General features: G+C 42.7%; 1 protein-coding gene across 1 annotated transcript in view; it reads left to right on the forward strand.

The window, feature by feature from the left end:
* Positions 1-5,233: 5,233 nt before the first annotated feature.
* LOC116320340 (mitogen-activated protein kinase kinase kinase kinase 5-like) overlaps positions 5,234-16,727 on the forward strand; it is a 40,601-nt gene continuing 29,107 nt past the window's right edge. Inside the window, exon 1 of the mRNA XM_039598310.1 lies at positions 5,234-5,541. Within this exon, the coding sequence (XP_039454244.1) occupies positions 5,434-5,541 (108 nt within the window). The 5' untranslated portion in view covers positions 5,234-5,433. The remainder of the gene's footprint in view (positions 5,542-16,727) is intronic.

The following is a 16,727-nucleotide window of genomic DNA, read 5'->3' on the forward strand; positions in this document are numbered from 1 at the left end:
CATTTACAGAAATTTGGCAAATACAGAAACAGATCATTGTTACGCTTTAGTGTCTCCAACTTTCAGCAACATTTGAAATAACAGCCGCACAGCTCTGCAAGCTGAGAAATGATTCTTTTAGCATCTCTGTACTGTTTGGTTGAGCAGCACCACGAGTCCATCCAGGGGTAGGACAAACAAGTAGTGTGAACAGCTGAGAAGATCATTGGGGGCTCTCTTCCCTCCATCACAGACACTTATCGCACCGGCTGCATCCGCAAAGCCACCAGCGTTGGGGAGGACCCCACACACCCCTCACCCTGCTGCCTTCTGGCAGTGAGGTATCGGAGCATCCAGGCCCTCAGTGACTGGACTGACACATTCATACACATCACTAGCAAGCATTTATCTGCAGAATCTCATACACACACACACACACACACACACACACACACACACACACACCTTCATACACCAAGTTACTTTTTTCTTTCTTCTTTGATCTTGGAGGAACGTTGTCTTGTTTCACTGTGTAATGTACCACTGCGCATGGTTGAAATGACAGTAAAGCCACTTGACTTGACAGCTCAACAAACCGTGCATTAGTCTGAGGAATCGCTGGGTCGTCACTAACTCTGAAATTTTTAACATCAAAATGAAATGAAGTCATGGTAAAGTTTCAACACTGATCGCATGAAGGACAAATGTTCGCTGGGATGACCTTACGTGGGCGTTTTCTTAACTTATTTACGCCGTTCTCCGTCTCGGTAACTGCATCAACATGGCTGTTATTTCAGCTGCACCTCGGCCCGCTCTTTGACTTTCAGCAGCAACGCATTAACACGTCTGGTTCTGAGCAATATGTTTCATGTGAGACTCGCGCCTGTTGACTTCTCTAAACACAAACCGATCTCTATGTGGGACAAGCGCTGAAAACGTTGTACAGTCACACGTAAAGCGTAGCAGCTGCTCACCCTCTGAAACAAACGTTCTGCCTCTGCTGCTACACAAGTACCTAAGAAACATGCGTACACGGTGCAAAGACGCTTCACAGTGATTTCAGACTCTTAAAGTTGACGACTGCTCGCTCAGACGTGTGGGATTTGACATTAAGATTCACCAAACGTTACAATCACATGCAATACTGTGCAAAAGTCATGAGCCACCCCTCATTTCCTTTTTCTCAACGCCACACTTTAAACTGGTTCTACCAGGGTTTCTGAGGGTTTTTCAAAATGTTATAGTTTGACAAACATAAAATAGTAAATTTGCACAATAATGTAATTCCCAAAGAGCTAAGAGCCAAAAATATCCACACAGTGTGGGGTCGGTCCAAAAAAATGAGGAAATTGGAAAAGTGGAAGGCAAAAGAAGAAGTGCGAGGCCTAAAAACCCATCTAGAGCAGATGAACAGTATCTCAAAGTCATGTTCTTAAGAAATATTTAAAGAAGTCCAACAAAGACCTGGGAGATGCATCTGGACCTCCAGCTGATCCACAGAATCTATATTTGAAACTTTTACTTCAAATCAAAGTCAGTATCTACGCACAGTAGTTTATATCTTAAAAATTACATGCCGGAGTCGGACTGGGTCTTGAATTGTCAAACAGCTAATGGGATTTATTTAAAGAGTAATAATAAGTTAATGTGTTCCAGGTTTGACTTCTCATAGCCTCCTGGGAAAGATTTTCCTTGGATTTGAAGATATCTGCTGAGCTAATCAGAGAAAATCAAAGTGTGGAGCTGAGCGTAATCAGCAGGTAAATGTCAGGATATGTTGATGCGTCTTTGTGATGAAGCCCAGTGATAGTCTGTGTTTATGCTAGTACACCTGGAACTTTGTTGAAATGACATTTTGAAACAGCATATTAAATTGATTTTCTAATTAATAAGCATGAGGCAGCACATTCAACAAATCTAAGATTATCTGAACATAATTTGAAGAGCGGTCAGAGGACGGGAAGAAGATGCAGGGTTTGATGAAGGCGTCCTAACAGGAGCAAACCAGATGATGCAGAAATGACAAAGAGGAGTGACGAGCCATAAATACACACATACTGACTCAACCCCCCCCCCCACCCCAGAAGTCACAAGTTATGGGGTTAATTGCACATGTTTGGATTTTGGATCTTATTATTAAACCGTTCAAACATTTGATATAAAACTGAGAATGTGACATTTTTGATCACTTGAGCACCTGAGCTCTTAAAGGAGTCTAATGTACTTATTTTGATCAGTAACCTCAGCTTTATCCGTAACCCCATCAGTCCTGCTCAGTTGAGGTTGAGGCAGTTAGTTGAGGTTAACTGGCCTCTGCTGAGTCTGTCACATGTGGGTGCTGAAACGAGAGTGTGGGCAGGCTGCTGGGTCGTCTGCTAAGCTGAGGAAGGAGGGGGAATAAATGTCAAAAGATGAAGATGGTATCGTTATACGATGGCAAGACAGATGTTGTCTGTCTTTCAGATTTGCTGTTTTGAGTAACCTTTTAATGTCTAACACGTGCTAAGCTGCTTTGTTTTCTTTTAAATCTAAATAGTAGCTTCTGATGATGGCGGCTCGCTTTAGATCGGTGCTTCTCCAAGCAGGGTCCTGCACGAGGGGTGTTGCATCTGTGCGCAGGTCTCTTGAGTTAAAAGAAGATGATAAAACTTTAAATATCCTGCAACAACAACCATTTGCAGCAAATGCAGAAAAAAATAGTGTGAAATAGGAAGCAATGGATAAAATCTAATTAGCATGTTTCCTGTTTTCATGACTGCAAGATATTTTTGTGTGTTTACCGTGTAACGAGTCAGAATAGAGAGGAGGACACAAATGCAAGAAGCTGTGGTGAAATCCAAACCCCCCCCCACAGCTTTATGTGTTCATGCACATAAAAACTAAAGGGAAGGCAGACAGGGGACAGGGAGCGGGTACAATCAGGCTAAAAAAATCTGGTAAGAGTACACACACACACACGTGCACGCGTGCACACAGATAACCCCTGAACTATCCAAAAACTCAGAGGTCAAGTTGGGCTAGAAATTGAGCTGACTGAGAACTAAACTGAGGGTAACTGGGAAGTATGAGGGTAAGGGCACAATAAAGAAATACGTGATATCAGGAAGATGGAGCTAACAAGTTCCAGGAAACAAAAACGATAGCAGAGAGCGGGAAATGTAATCAAGAACTCTTGCTCTCTGGACTTCCCGATACTTAGGGGGCGCTCATGAGGCAGTCCAGGGATGAATGAGGCCCCAAAGAGCTGTAGCCCAAGAAAGTAAATTTCGTGGAGTAGACTTACATTTGGCAACTTCAATTATCTTCTTGACAAAATGGGTTGAAACATTAAATAAAGTTCAATTTGAAGAGTAAGAGGAATTAGCAAAATCCTAAAGTTTTATGAGCAAAATGTAAGGCTAACCACTTTTTCACCTAATGGCTGCATTAAAAACACTCAGCTCGAAGCTTGAAAAGCAGCACTTCACAAACCAGTGGGTGACATCGTGATGCTACATCCATCTTTTATATACAGCCTGCGATGTAAACAAAGAGGTGTTTCCGTCATACAGCATCATTTTACTTCAGCTTTTAACAAAAAAACGATTTTGTCACAATGTTGCGAAACTGTTGGGAGATTCAATAATCAGCTGACATTCACAATGGCAGGCAGTGCGATAATGCAGCGGTTAGCACTGACACCTCAGGTCCTGGGTTTGAATCCAGTTTGGGGCCTTTCTATGGCGTTTGCTTCAGGTGTCTCTGAGGACTTCAGCTTCCTCCCACAATCCACAAACAAGCATGAGGTTAACTGGTGACCTTAGATGTTAATGTGAGCGTTACTAGTTCTTTGTCTCTATGTCTCAGCCCTGCAACAGCTGGGATTGACTCCAGGTTCCCCGCACTTGTGACCCTGAACTGGATAAGCAGATGGGTGGATGGATGGAGGTAAATGGGTTCAGACCTTCATGGTACCAAATAGATGACTCGTCCCCATTTCCCTGATTTCCTGATTTTTTAATTGGCAGCTGTTTAAAAAAAAAAGGTGCAGTTGTTTAACGAGGCGTGTGTGGCTGGATGATTAAACAGCGCTGCCCTCACTAGTCTTCACCAGAACTGCTGTTTCTGAGATGTTACAACTAGCCCTCTCTGTCACTCTGTGGCAGGAAGATGTAAACTGGTAAGGTTTACTGCCTCAGCTCTGGAGGACTTTGACCTACAAAAAAGACCATGGTGGTTAAATAAACATTTAAACATTTAACTGCTCATCCACGCATAGCCACATTGTGCTGCTCAGGATTGTCAATGCTAACCTGCTGCTAGCACTGCAAAAGTTAGCCACACTCAGTCTGACACAGTGTGGCAGCCACATTTAAAATAAGACCTACCCATGGAAGCATGCAAACACTGGTTTCCATTAGACTGTGCCCAGTTTTTACTGTTTCTTAATTTTTGAATACTGGATTAATTAGTTTTTTTGTCACTAGTCAGATATCTGCCTCACATTTAAACAAACAGTAAAGTAGTTGTTTAATGCCCTCCGACTCTCTTAGGTTCATTTTATGCTATTGCTGCGGTGCGTTAAGGTGCTGCAGATAAGCACCAGCAACCATGATGAAACCACATCATTCATTCCAATTATATCTCTTACACCTCTCACTATAAATGCTCTAATAATTAAAAAAAGCCTAATTTGAATCCTGTGGATTCTGGTGATTGTAAAAAATTAAGAATTAAAATGATTTTTTTTAGCTGTTAACAGGATGTTGTGCCCCTTTATTTGAACAGGATATGAACAGGAAGCTGACAGGGAGCTCCTAGCAAGAGTGACTTTTCTTGCAGAGCAACACACACACACACACACACACACACACACACACACACACACACACACACACACACACTTACTTCAGTAGGCGTGAACCTGAGACTGAAACTCGCTCTGAAAACCCCAACCAACTCAACTGCAATTAATCAGCTACAAGCCACACACATGCAGAAGCATGTTCTCATGTGCGCGCACACACACACACACACACACACACACACACACACACACACACACACACACACACACACACACACACACACACACACACAGATCTTTGTAAAGCTGTCTCTGAAAGTCTCTCTCTCTCACACATGCACAATACAAGTAACAGGAAATAAATTGGATTATGCAAATGAGCTGAGAGAAAAAAAAGTAGTCTGAGAGAGATGAGAGGAAGGAGGGAGTGACAGAGGCAGGGAGGACCGACAGCAGGCTAAGAAAGAGAAACAGGAAGGTGTGTGAGTGTGTGTGGCAGCAGCTGAGTGACAAGTCAGACAAAGAGAGAGTCCGAGCTCCTTTCCTCAGCAGCTCGCGTCTTCTTCGCGTCTCAGGTTTCTATGTAGATGCTGCTGTGTGTGTGTGTGTGTGTGAGACAGACTGTGTGACATGTCTGAGGAGGATTTTTAGTGACATCGAACAGCAAAATGGATTTCCATCAGAGGGCAGCTCTGGATATCTCCACCAAGAACCCTCAGGACGATTTTGAGATCCTGCTGAGAGTCGGAGGAGGAACCTACGGGGAGGTTTACAAGGTCAGCTGCTTTGTACTGCCGCTACATGTATATGTCCGCTTACGTCGGGTTTATTTAAGCCTTACTTGTATTTTAAGAAACCTTTCACCTTTCAAGAGATCAAGAGTATCTTTAAGCTGTTTGAGATGAACGAGGTGGAAAATGTAAAGCTGAGTCTAAAGGAGGTTTTTGCTCCACTGGCTTCTCGCATCTCAAGTCAAGCATGTCTTACTTCTGCCTGTTTTACAAGTCGCTCACTTCTCCGCTTCCCGTCCCTGCAGTTTAATGTACAGCAGCAAAAAAAGGGGGGGTGGGGGGGTTCTCAGGCTGAGCACGCGGTGCTTTGCTCGCTGTGAACATCTTCTCTCTGAGTTTAGAAGAACATATAGGTGTGATGGAATTTAGTTTCAATGGTTTACTGCAATCACAACTTAAGTGCAGCTTGTATTGTGCTGGAGGAAGTGGTTTCACAAGAAGTGAAAGTATTCTTGTCAATAACTATTTTTTTGGGGCAGTTTTACTCCATCTAATAGAGAAGTTAGTGTGAACTCTGGATTATAGTAAGAGTACCACGAATTCCAGAGTTAAACATCCTCTTTTCGAGCACTGATGTCATCTAACGCCAACAAACGGGGCTTAGGCTCAAGCTTTTAAAGCTACTAAAAGGTGTTTCAGGTGCTTCAGGTGCGCTCTAACATCATCCTCGACCCCGATGGGACATCTACACAACCACACCTCTGAGTTGTATTTGAGGTTTCTCCCTCTGTTTAAAAGTCTGTCCTTAAAAAGACTCATTTTAACTCATTTAAGTCAGACCTTGACCTGAAGCAGGAGCAGGAAGGTGAGGTCTGAACTTAATATGGTACATTGTATATTTTCCTGCACACACACACACACACACACACACACACACACACACACACACACACACACACACACACACACACACACCACACGTTTTCAGTTTGTGGCTTGATATTTAAGGTAAACAATATCATGGTTTCTCCAACCACAAAGCCAAGGTTCAATAATACATCATCTGAAATATTTGGTTTTATGTTGATTCTTCTTCGCCTGCAGCAGAGTTCATCCCATTTCTGAGCAGCAGTGAAGGCTTCGCAGGGTTAAGCCCATATTTTCACACAGTGGGGAGAAGTTGGTTAACAGGCTTTGGCCTTAAATGTTACTGTAAAGCTTCAGTTTAGAGGAATGTTTAGGGGAACATCTCATCCACTTTCTCTGAGTGGAACTTGTGTTGTTACCCCGTCACTTGGAATTTCATGTAGTTTTGCATGTGATGTCACCTGGCGTTCCAGAAACAATGCTTCCTGTTTTTCAAAGGAATCCACAGATAATTTGAGCTGTTTTTATTTGCAGTGTAAGGTTACAGAAAGAGGAGTGGTTCCTGCCACAGCTGCACTCCAGAAATAAAAACAGCAGCTAGACTTGTATTTTAGAAACCAGCTGCAGCATTCAGAGTTGTTGTGGTTGAGGCCCAGGACTCTGATTCTAGACCAGAAATGGTCCACAAGTAGTTGTTAATTTGATCTCAGCAGACAGGGTTTAAACCAGCGGATTACAAGCCCGACGACCCAGCAAGTATCACAAAATATTCACTTTCATTTTTTTAGATTAAGCATAAAAAATCAACCTGATTAAAAGTGGCAGGAAATGAGAGCCAAACACGTTGCCAGTGTACTACGTCTGCTTCTGATCGCTAATTATGTCTGAGTGGTTTGTCGCTGTATGTTAACGAGTTGGGCGGTATTTAGAGTTGGCATTATATCAGCTTTCACCGCAGGATTATTGTGGCCAAAAAAAATTCCCGAGAACGACACCAAAGCTGCAGAAAATTTGAATGACAGTAAAAATAATTATGCTATCGGTAAATATCATCTTTTAACTTTGATGCATGTGTGTTTTATCTCTCTGTGGCAAAAAATACCCTCAGAATACGAGTGTAGGCAGGTGAGGAGAGACTCTGTGATCAGGGAATCATGCAAAAACTTACAAAAGAGCAATTAGACGAGTATGTATGCTATCATAGGTGTGTTATAAACATTCTCAAATGTCACCGCTGTCGTCGTGCAGCGGATAGAGTCGCGTTCACTCAGTAAGTCTTTTATAAATTTCTTGCAACTGTGTCGACTTCACAGGCGTCCGTCTACACATATATGGATGGGATTAAGTGTGGGTTTTTAAAAAATGGATACATTTTGAGTGAATTTTGACTTCCTTTGGTGTAATTCCGTGCTTTGAATGAACACGCAGGCTCCTGTGTAGGTGCATGTGTTACCAAGGATTCTCTGGGACTTTCCTCAGGTCACACCTGAGATGGAAAAGTTACTTAAGTCTCTCCAGTGACGGCTCACATGAGTGATAGAGTGATCTGAGTGGACTATGCGCCTCCTTTTGTACAGCTCAGTGTAAGTCACAGAACAGCAGAGCTCCATTCAGCGCACGGAACAACAAGCGACTCATTTATGAGAATTTGAAGCCAGACAGAGCTTCTTAAACACTGATTTGAGTTAATCTGTTGGCGACAAGTTATGTTTGTCAGAACCCACAGATTGTGTTTACACAGCGCTGATTTGCAGCATGTTCACCACCAACACTTAGTGCCAGTGCAGACAGCTTACGGTGACATTTAAATCTGTCGAGATCGGGACTTTAGATCCGATCTGGGGTTTTCAGTTTTTAGACTTTTTAATCCATCCCCCAACTCCAACCAAGAAACTTTCTTCACTGTCTTTAACTATCGTGTGCTGTGGCTTGCTGAGGTGCACAAAAAGAGAAAAATAAGAATTTACCTATCTCATCCGTCTATCTCATTGGGGATATTTAGCTCTGCAAATGCTGAATTATAAAATGATCTGAGGTTGTCACGGTGATGGACCATTGCAAGCTCGTTGGTGATTAGAGTGAAGAGGATGCAGATCGTTTTGGTCGCTATGCATCGTGTTGCCTTGTAAGCGATATAAAAAGGACTTTAATGACTTCATGGGTCATTGGAGGCATGAAGGAGAAGCTTCACTTTCACATCTGTACTTATTTCAAAAGGCAAAGTTCAAATGTTATTGTGAGTTTTTAGTCTTATTTCTTTAGATAATGATCTCTTGCTCCACCTACACTGGCTTGTATTTATCTGTGCCTCCATGAGTATGAGCTCTCTGAAGTATTTAAGCTGTGATGCATGTTTTTTTTTTTGTATTTTTTAACAAAATCTATATTAAAATGTGGCACATTAGCAACATCCTGCACAAATACGCTTTACAGAAGAAAGCAAGTTGAGGCTCTCTGAGTCGCTCTCGGCCACCTGCTTCAGGCCATGTGGGGACTGTTATTTTTTGGTGTGCCAGTTTTGGGGGATACGGAGCATCTCAGAGTCGAGCTGCTCAGCAGTTCATGCCATACGCTGTAAAACTGTAACCTATGCAAAGCAGTTCATCTGTAGAGTGAGCACACTTCCTCTAAACAGGTCAGTTCTGTGACCTTGTTCTGTTTTACACGGAGGGAGATATTTGCATAATTGCCCTTCCTTCACATGTGGACACACGCTCACACACAAACACCCATGCACAGATATGATCACACCCACACACACATGCTCGATCACATGGTTTCAGCTACGCGTTGTTGCACAGCCTAATGGAGGTCATACTGCAAGCAGCAACCGTTTTTGCACCATCAGCAGTGGTGAAAAAGAAGGACTTTAAGTTATGCCTGTTTGTACGTGTGTGTGTGTGTGAGAGAGAGCGATGACCATTATGGGAACCGTACAGCGTCTTAGCCTCATGTTGTACCGGGAGGGACATTCACAGGAAGAAACATATACCCGCTTTCATATCAGACAGTTCCTCATCCTCAGGAGTAAGAGTAGGTGCACCTGATGTAGAGATAGAGAAGAAAGGCCGTGTCGACCGCAGCTGATAAGGCCAAGTTGTGTTGTAGATCATTTCCTATTAGTTCATGTGTCTTATATTGATTTTGGCATGTAAGCTGCATGACTTTTTGTGGGAATTTAACACCTTTTACCCCATAAAATCTCTTTATGCGGTAAGTATCTGATTTTTCAAACGCTTTGTACCCCAGGCATTCAAAGACCGAGCCTGATTTGAAAAGCACGTAATCTGCATTCAGTTCTGTCTCAAATAGCTTCTTCATTGTCTCACATGCCAGCAGTCGGCTTTGTGTGTTCTTATCAGGTGGAGGCACTTTTGACAGCTCATTTGCAACTTAAGCACCTGTGACACCTGCACAGGATCACCTCTGTACTGGCACATACCTCGTCTTCATCGGATGTGTAGAGATGTTCACGCACTCCTGCGTGCAGCCTTTGCTGCCTGTGGTTCAGATGCAGCACCAAGTTCCTCTCAAACACCATGTTAGTATCAGCCAGCGTCGTCTAAGATAAGTCAGCTGGGCCCAGAGTACTCATACAGTAAATTCATAAATGATCATTTTTTATTCAGGTAATGGTTGTCACATCATCCTGTGGCCTATATAAACTGGTGTAGATCACAGACTGTATATAAAAGATGGCTGTAGCCAACGTGACATTGTCCGCTGGTTCTGGACTCCTTTTTGTGGAAGTCCCAGAGTTATCTGGCTTTGTTGTTGGGTTGTTTTTGGAACCAGAAGCGATTGTATTTGGACGAGATGGTGGAGTGCCAAGTTGTTAGCTCATGCTAGCAAGCTTTGTTGGCAGCCAGTCGGAAACTCCATTTTATGTTTGATAGATAGCGTGAATGATGCTGATCTGGTGGCATGCTCCCGGTCCACATTTTTTCCTGCTGAGACATTTCTTAAACTTTCTTTCTGTGTTTGTCAAACCTGTTGGACAACATTGCACAGCTGATATTCCCATCAGAGCGTTTTCTGTAGCAAAGTTTATCCGAGTGTTTTACGTTATGAGCAGATCATTGAATGAAGAACTCATTTTCGTTTTGAGATGAGGAAGTGCTTAGCTTCTAAATTGGCTGCATGCCCACATGTGTATAAATAGCTTCCTTACAGACAACAAGAAAAAGAAGATACTTACTAAGAAGCTACTGTCGCTGCCGCTGTTGTTATATTTGCATGTTAAGTCATTCACAGACGTTGGATTGTGAGACTTTGTGCTGTAAGATGATCACTTAAGAAGCCAAACAGAGGGAGTGTTGAGGGGTTAATTCAATGAAATCGCTGAAAACGAAATCACCGCACACACGCGTTACAATTACACGTAAAACCCTAAAAGCACTGCATTTTTGTGCGTCACTGTTCTGGGTAGCCTCGCTGCTTGCTCGCCGGATACTGAACTTTTAAACTTTTCACTTTGCCTTTTCTCTAAAAGCTGTTGAGGTATGAAGTGGTTGAATATGGCGTCAGGGGCTAAATTAGCAGCAGTGAGGTGAATTGGTGTGGTGTAAGTGAGGGGGATGTCAGGAAGATGAGCTGGAGTATTATCTCCACAAAACTGAAGAATGAATGGCGGCCCAACAAACTACAGCAGCGTAGATGAATATTTGAGTGAGAACGTCGACCTCTAAGCAAACGCGTGAATCTAAAGTGTGCGTGACAGTAGAACTCTTATATTCCTGCCGAATCTCCACATGTAATGCCGAGTGTGTGCACATACATTACACGATATTACACGTGTGATATGTTGCTTCAGCCTGAAGATGCTGTTACGTTCGCGTATCGTGTCTGCAGTTACAGGTTTACGATGCGGCTGCTTTGAAGCTGTGTCGCAGCTTGTTGTCGGCATCGTGCTGTCGGCATCGTGCTGTCGTTGGGATGTCCCGGCTTTTCAAATAAGAACAGGAACTGTATACAAAGGATAGACGTAGCTGATGGTTTTTAGAGTCCACATGTTGAAGCCTCAGTGGTAGCAATTTGGCTGCTGAGGTGTGCTTTTGAAGCCAAAAGTTTTCATGTTGACTCAAATACCTGGAGTGCAAAGTCTTTAGCTAAAGGTAGCATATTTTGGTTAGCATCACTGTATGGACGCATAGGTGGAGACACAGATCCTGTATAATCCGCACTAAGTAACATGGAAATGATAGAATTTGCATGTTCCATGCTAAAAACTAAAGAAGAAATTTCTTGGAGTTTTGTCAGTAATGATCTAATTTCATAATTAAAATGTTCTAAAAGGCACTTAAAACACAGTTTAAAAGACTCCAGTTAGCAAGCACAGACCATTCCCTGAACTCCAGTATCCAGACGGATGTTATAAATACATAAATATGCTCTTTAATGCTGTAAATTTGGCTTTCTAAGATGGGAGTCTGTGGGGGGGACACTCTTGTGCCACCATCACCAGTTTGTTGGAGACACAGACTGGTTCATACCTGAGCTTACAGTAGCTGCTTTAGCCAAGTCCTGTTATAAGACTTTTAGGACCCAATGAAACTGCTGTTAGTGTGAGGTCCTAATGTGGAGAAAATTCACATTTATTTTTAAATGAGAATCCCAAAACTGCAACTACAGGCAATAGGAGCCACACAGCGGACATGAAAGCATACTTCATGTCCTCAAAATTCTTTAAAGGATCTGCTTTAAGACGAACTAAATTTCAGCTCCAGCTGTTAAAGCCAGTATACTTAAGCTAATCCAAAAGTTACTTAAATTGCAAACTCGTTGCCATCGCGGCTAACGCTTAGGACCAAGAAACCCAAATGAAGCTGATGTTGATGCAGTTAGCTTTATAAGTATTTAGTCTTAAACATCATCTTATAAATAAAGATGATGATGATAAACCAACATACTGATGGCCTGATGGAAAGATAGGATCATCACGTGGTTTAAATAAAACCTGGCAGTTAGCTGAAAGAGCATGAAGATCAGCAGCAGTCATCATCTGGAGATCTGCACAGTGGAAGAGTTTGTGGTAATCTAGCGGATGTTTTTTTGTTTTGTTTTTAGTAATGTGAGTTTTTATTAAGTTCTGTTATATATATATGTATATGACTTGTTTAATGGAAAAATCCTTTGAAGTGTGATACCGCTCACTGTGGTCACGTGACTGTGACTTCTTCAGGTTTCATTCAACACTTTTAGTTTCAGAAACAGACGGCTGTCAGTCACAAACAGCGAATTGTCTCTTTATAAAGCTCTCTTTGGAGACGCTTGTTCTACATTTGTTTTTATAATTTTACTCACTCCTTCACTTTCCACCAGCCTCTCGTTGTCTTTTACTGTCCTGTTTGTAGTATGAGCCTAAAGGTTGAGTGAAACCTAACATTTCTGAAAGTGTCTTATTTTTCAAGATGTGAGAAACTGTTGACATTTAAGTTTATCACCTCTAATGGCATAACCTTTATTTTATCACCTTTGTTGACTCATCCACATTTAGGGCATGTCTATGATGATAGGAATGTGGATTAAATGTTGAATGATGCAGTGATTCAGCTTTTTCCTTCAGAAGTTGACAAAAACGTAATCACTGTCACCAAGTGACATTTTGGTGAAATAGGTGTCAGCATTGTGTTATGAGCAAACTCCTATTTGTTTAATTTTCCTGCAAAAATCACATTTAATTACCTCATTTTTCCCCCCTGGTCATTCACGCCCCCCTGCAGTGACTCTGTGCCCCACCGGTGGGTCCTGCCCCTCAGTTTGAGATGCCTTGACAGTCCTGGATGGATGTGACGTGCCTTTACTAACCACTCTCGGTGCTGAGGTGTTCTGAGCATCGTTGAGTATAATAACAAACCCTGTTTGTGTGCAGATATGATCTGATGTGCTGGTTTTACTCTTAGGTGGTCACTTCCTTTCAGTGTGTGTACTCATACTCGATCGTGGGGACTTTAAAGCTGCTCTTGAAATTCAAGTTTTAGTCAAGTTACTCAGATATCATTTTCCTCTGTAGCTGGTGACTAAAAAATATTTCCTTCCCATGCATTTAAGTTAAAAATAAGTCTTCTGTTGAAGTGATGTTTCCTGCACAGCGGAGGAGAAACTTTGCTGAGACTTGGTTTTGCTTGGTTTTCTCTGGCTTGGGAAGTGACTCAAACTTAACTGAGCTGGCTGCAGGTTTGCACCTCATCATGTCAGGATCTTCCTCCTCTTACAGTAAAAACCCTGAGTCTCCTTATCTGATGTGGCTTGTGCTACTAAGCTGCACCTTAGGGTTGCTATTCAACATCTTGCAACTCTAGTTTCATGCTCATAGCCTCACAGAAGCTGCGGGAAGCTGCGGGCTGCACCTGGTGTGTGTGCAACCTCAGGCACAAAATGAAGAAGTGAGACAAACGAGCAGCAGACTACATACAAAACTTGCCTGCAGAGCCGAGTTAACTGTGTCAGAAACAGTGTGGTTTTGTCTGTGTGTGTATGTGTGTGTGTGTGTGTGTGTGTGTGTGTGTGCTTTACAATGAAATGTGCTTGAATTTTTGGTTGGCTTGGATTTATCTTTAACCCCAAAAAGAGGAAGAGAGATCATTTTTATGACGCTGAGAGATTCAGACAAATTATGCCAAATACCAGCCTGTGTGTGTGTGTGTGTGTGTGTGTGTGTGTGTGTGTGTGTGTGTGTGTGTGTGTGTGTGTGTGTGTGTGTGTGTGTGTGTGTGTGTGTGAGAGAGAGAGTGTTTGGCTTATTTGATAACTGACCTACATCAAAATAAGTTGATAAATGATCACCTTCAGGCTTTCTTGTGTTTTTGTTTGTCGTGTCTGAACGTTGCTGCCATACTGGAAGAAAAAGAGGATATTTTATTTTCAGGAGACTGAAGTATTGCAATAGTCTTTTCTGACGTAATCTAGAGGCATCATTTTATTCTGAAAAAGACTTAGAAAAGTATATTCCCCCACAATGACTCACAGCATCTGCAGTGAGTCACGGAACAAAGTTCAAAATGCTGCCGCTTGTCCAGAAGAACCAAAATATGCTTTAAGTGTTTCTCGTCTTTTTACACTCATGAACTGATGGATGCATCAGGGACAGCGTGTTGGCCGACATGCAGACTGGAGCATCAGGGGATCGAACCAACGACCGTCTGAGAAGTAGAGAACACGATCTACCTGCTGAGCCTTAAGTTAGACCAAATCTCCACATCACGTATACTGTTAATCTTAATGCCTCCAAACACACCTTTATCCCGTACCATTATACAAACACTGGGAAAGTTTTAGCTCATGTGCTTTCTGGCCGGTGTTTACTTTTCAGCTCCGTTCCTCCACCCTTCCTTTTTCCATCCCTCACAATGATCTGTGTGACGTTTTGCGTCGAGGAGCCGGTAGTCGTTGTATGCCCTGCTGAGAGAAAGTGAGAGGGAGGAGGCCGCCTACGCTCAATGCGCATCTTTGGCATGTGCGCCAACGCACTACGGACGCTGCGGCATTGGTCCTGCCTCGTGTGGAATAAGAGAGATCCGCCATCGGCCATGTTTGCTCTATTGTCGCTGCTCAAAATCAACCTTTAGCTCAACACAGCGGGTCAAAATGATTTGCAGGCTACTGAGAAATGTCCTGCCCCCCGATGGTCGCGCAAAAATCCAGAGTTTAGCTTTAGCATCTTCTTTGACCGCTTCTCAGAACTGCCAGGTGTGTTTTTTAGTTTTAAGAATGAGATGTGGACACATTCATCCGGTTTGTGTGCACTAAACACACCAGAGAGGAAGCACAGAGAGATGAGACTGACAGAGATTTCTTATCTTTAGCCGTGAGTAAGACAGAGTATGACTAATAGTATGTTTAATAACCAGTGTAAGTGTTTATATCTTTATTTATGTCTGTGCTGGGTGTTATGGGGCTGCTCAAAGTTAGATATGTTTAAGTAAGATATGGTTAAAATTACAGCTGTGTTTATATGGGGCTGCTTTCAGGGACAACAGATTCATGTGAGGTGTAATCGGAGTTCTTTTTTCCCTTCACCTCGTTCCTTGTCTCGAGACTGTAGGAAAGCAGAGTATGAGGATGCTTAGAGTGTCATCATCACAGAGGTCAGCGAGAGGAAACACCCCTCTGCGGCCCACACTTCAAAGTGGAAATGTTTCTGTGGAAGGTCCACAGCTTCCTCTGTGTGCTTGTTTGTTTGTTTACTGCACAGGGCGTCTTTCCTCTCAGTGACCTCTGCTGTCTGTCTCTCTCACACAGTGATTGAATGGAGTTTCCATTGTCGCTGTTGTTTTTCTTGCCTCAGCTTTCAGGCTCTGATTGCTTTTGTTTGACTGTACTGCTCGTGTAAGCTCAGACCTTTGCTCTTCTCAGAAGAGAGTTAGAAACTCCAAAGCGAAAGCTTTGTATCGCTCAGTTTTACCCAGAAATGCTGTGTAAGATAGTCCAAAAAGGTACCGCACAGGTACGTTTTTATCTTGTCCCTAACGATAAGAGTGACTAAACTTTCCGAGAAGCAACTCACAAATCATCATCAGACAGATACCGAAGCTCTGCTCACGGCCTCTTTAGGTACACACAAGCGACGCAGTTTCAGTGCTGCCGTTTTGGACATCAGCGCTGTGATGCACAGTGAAGGGATTTTTATGACAGTTTCATGTTAGCGACCACATCCAAAACAAAACATGACAAATATTGTGAAATGTTCACAGAGAAGCCCAGCAGGGTAGACTGAGCATCAGGCAAAACAGGCTATCCAGCTGGAGGACGGGCCAGATTTAAGCCTATTCAATTTGGACTCATTCATTTTATTGCTTTGAAAGTAAAAAACTCAACTTCCTCTGATGGCAGCTCGAGCTTTGTTCCAAACCAGTTAATCCCACGTTCAAATATAAATCTTTACAGTAGAAATAAATGTGTCCAGGACTTGTCTGTGGTTAGTTTCCACCTTCATAGCAGCTGAAGTTTTTTGTTAACCGTCCTGGAGTTAATCTGATAAGGCTTAGAGTGAGGAGCATTAACAACATTACTAGCCTCCCATTGTCTGGTAGCGTCACCTGCACTAACTGGAGTCTCTGAACGGGATCTCTTGACTGTATTTGGGCTCTTTATGTCTTTTTAATTCAATTTTAATTCAGTTTTCTGGATGCTTGAGCGTTTCCCAGCTCTCATCGGTCTGGAGGGTGGAAACACCTTGGGCAGGTCTCCAGTCTTACTGCAGAATATGCTAACTTCTCTCAGCAATGCTGTTTTTGTTTTCTTTTACATACTGGTCTGCTGTATCTGATCAGAGGCAAATGTGAACAGACCACAATAACTCGTTACTCAGCTAAAGATCAGCTCAGCTGCCTGCTTTCAACCTGATGCAGGGTTTCCCAAATGTT

The sequence above is a fragment of the Oreochromis aureus genome, linkage group 14, assembly GCF_013358895.1.
Source record: "Oreochromis aureus strain Israel breed Guangdong linkage group 14, ZZ_aureus, whole genome shotgun sequence".
NCBI lineage: Eukaryota > Metazoa > Chordata > Actinopteri > Cichliformes > Cichlidae > Oreochromis > Oreochromis aureus.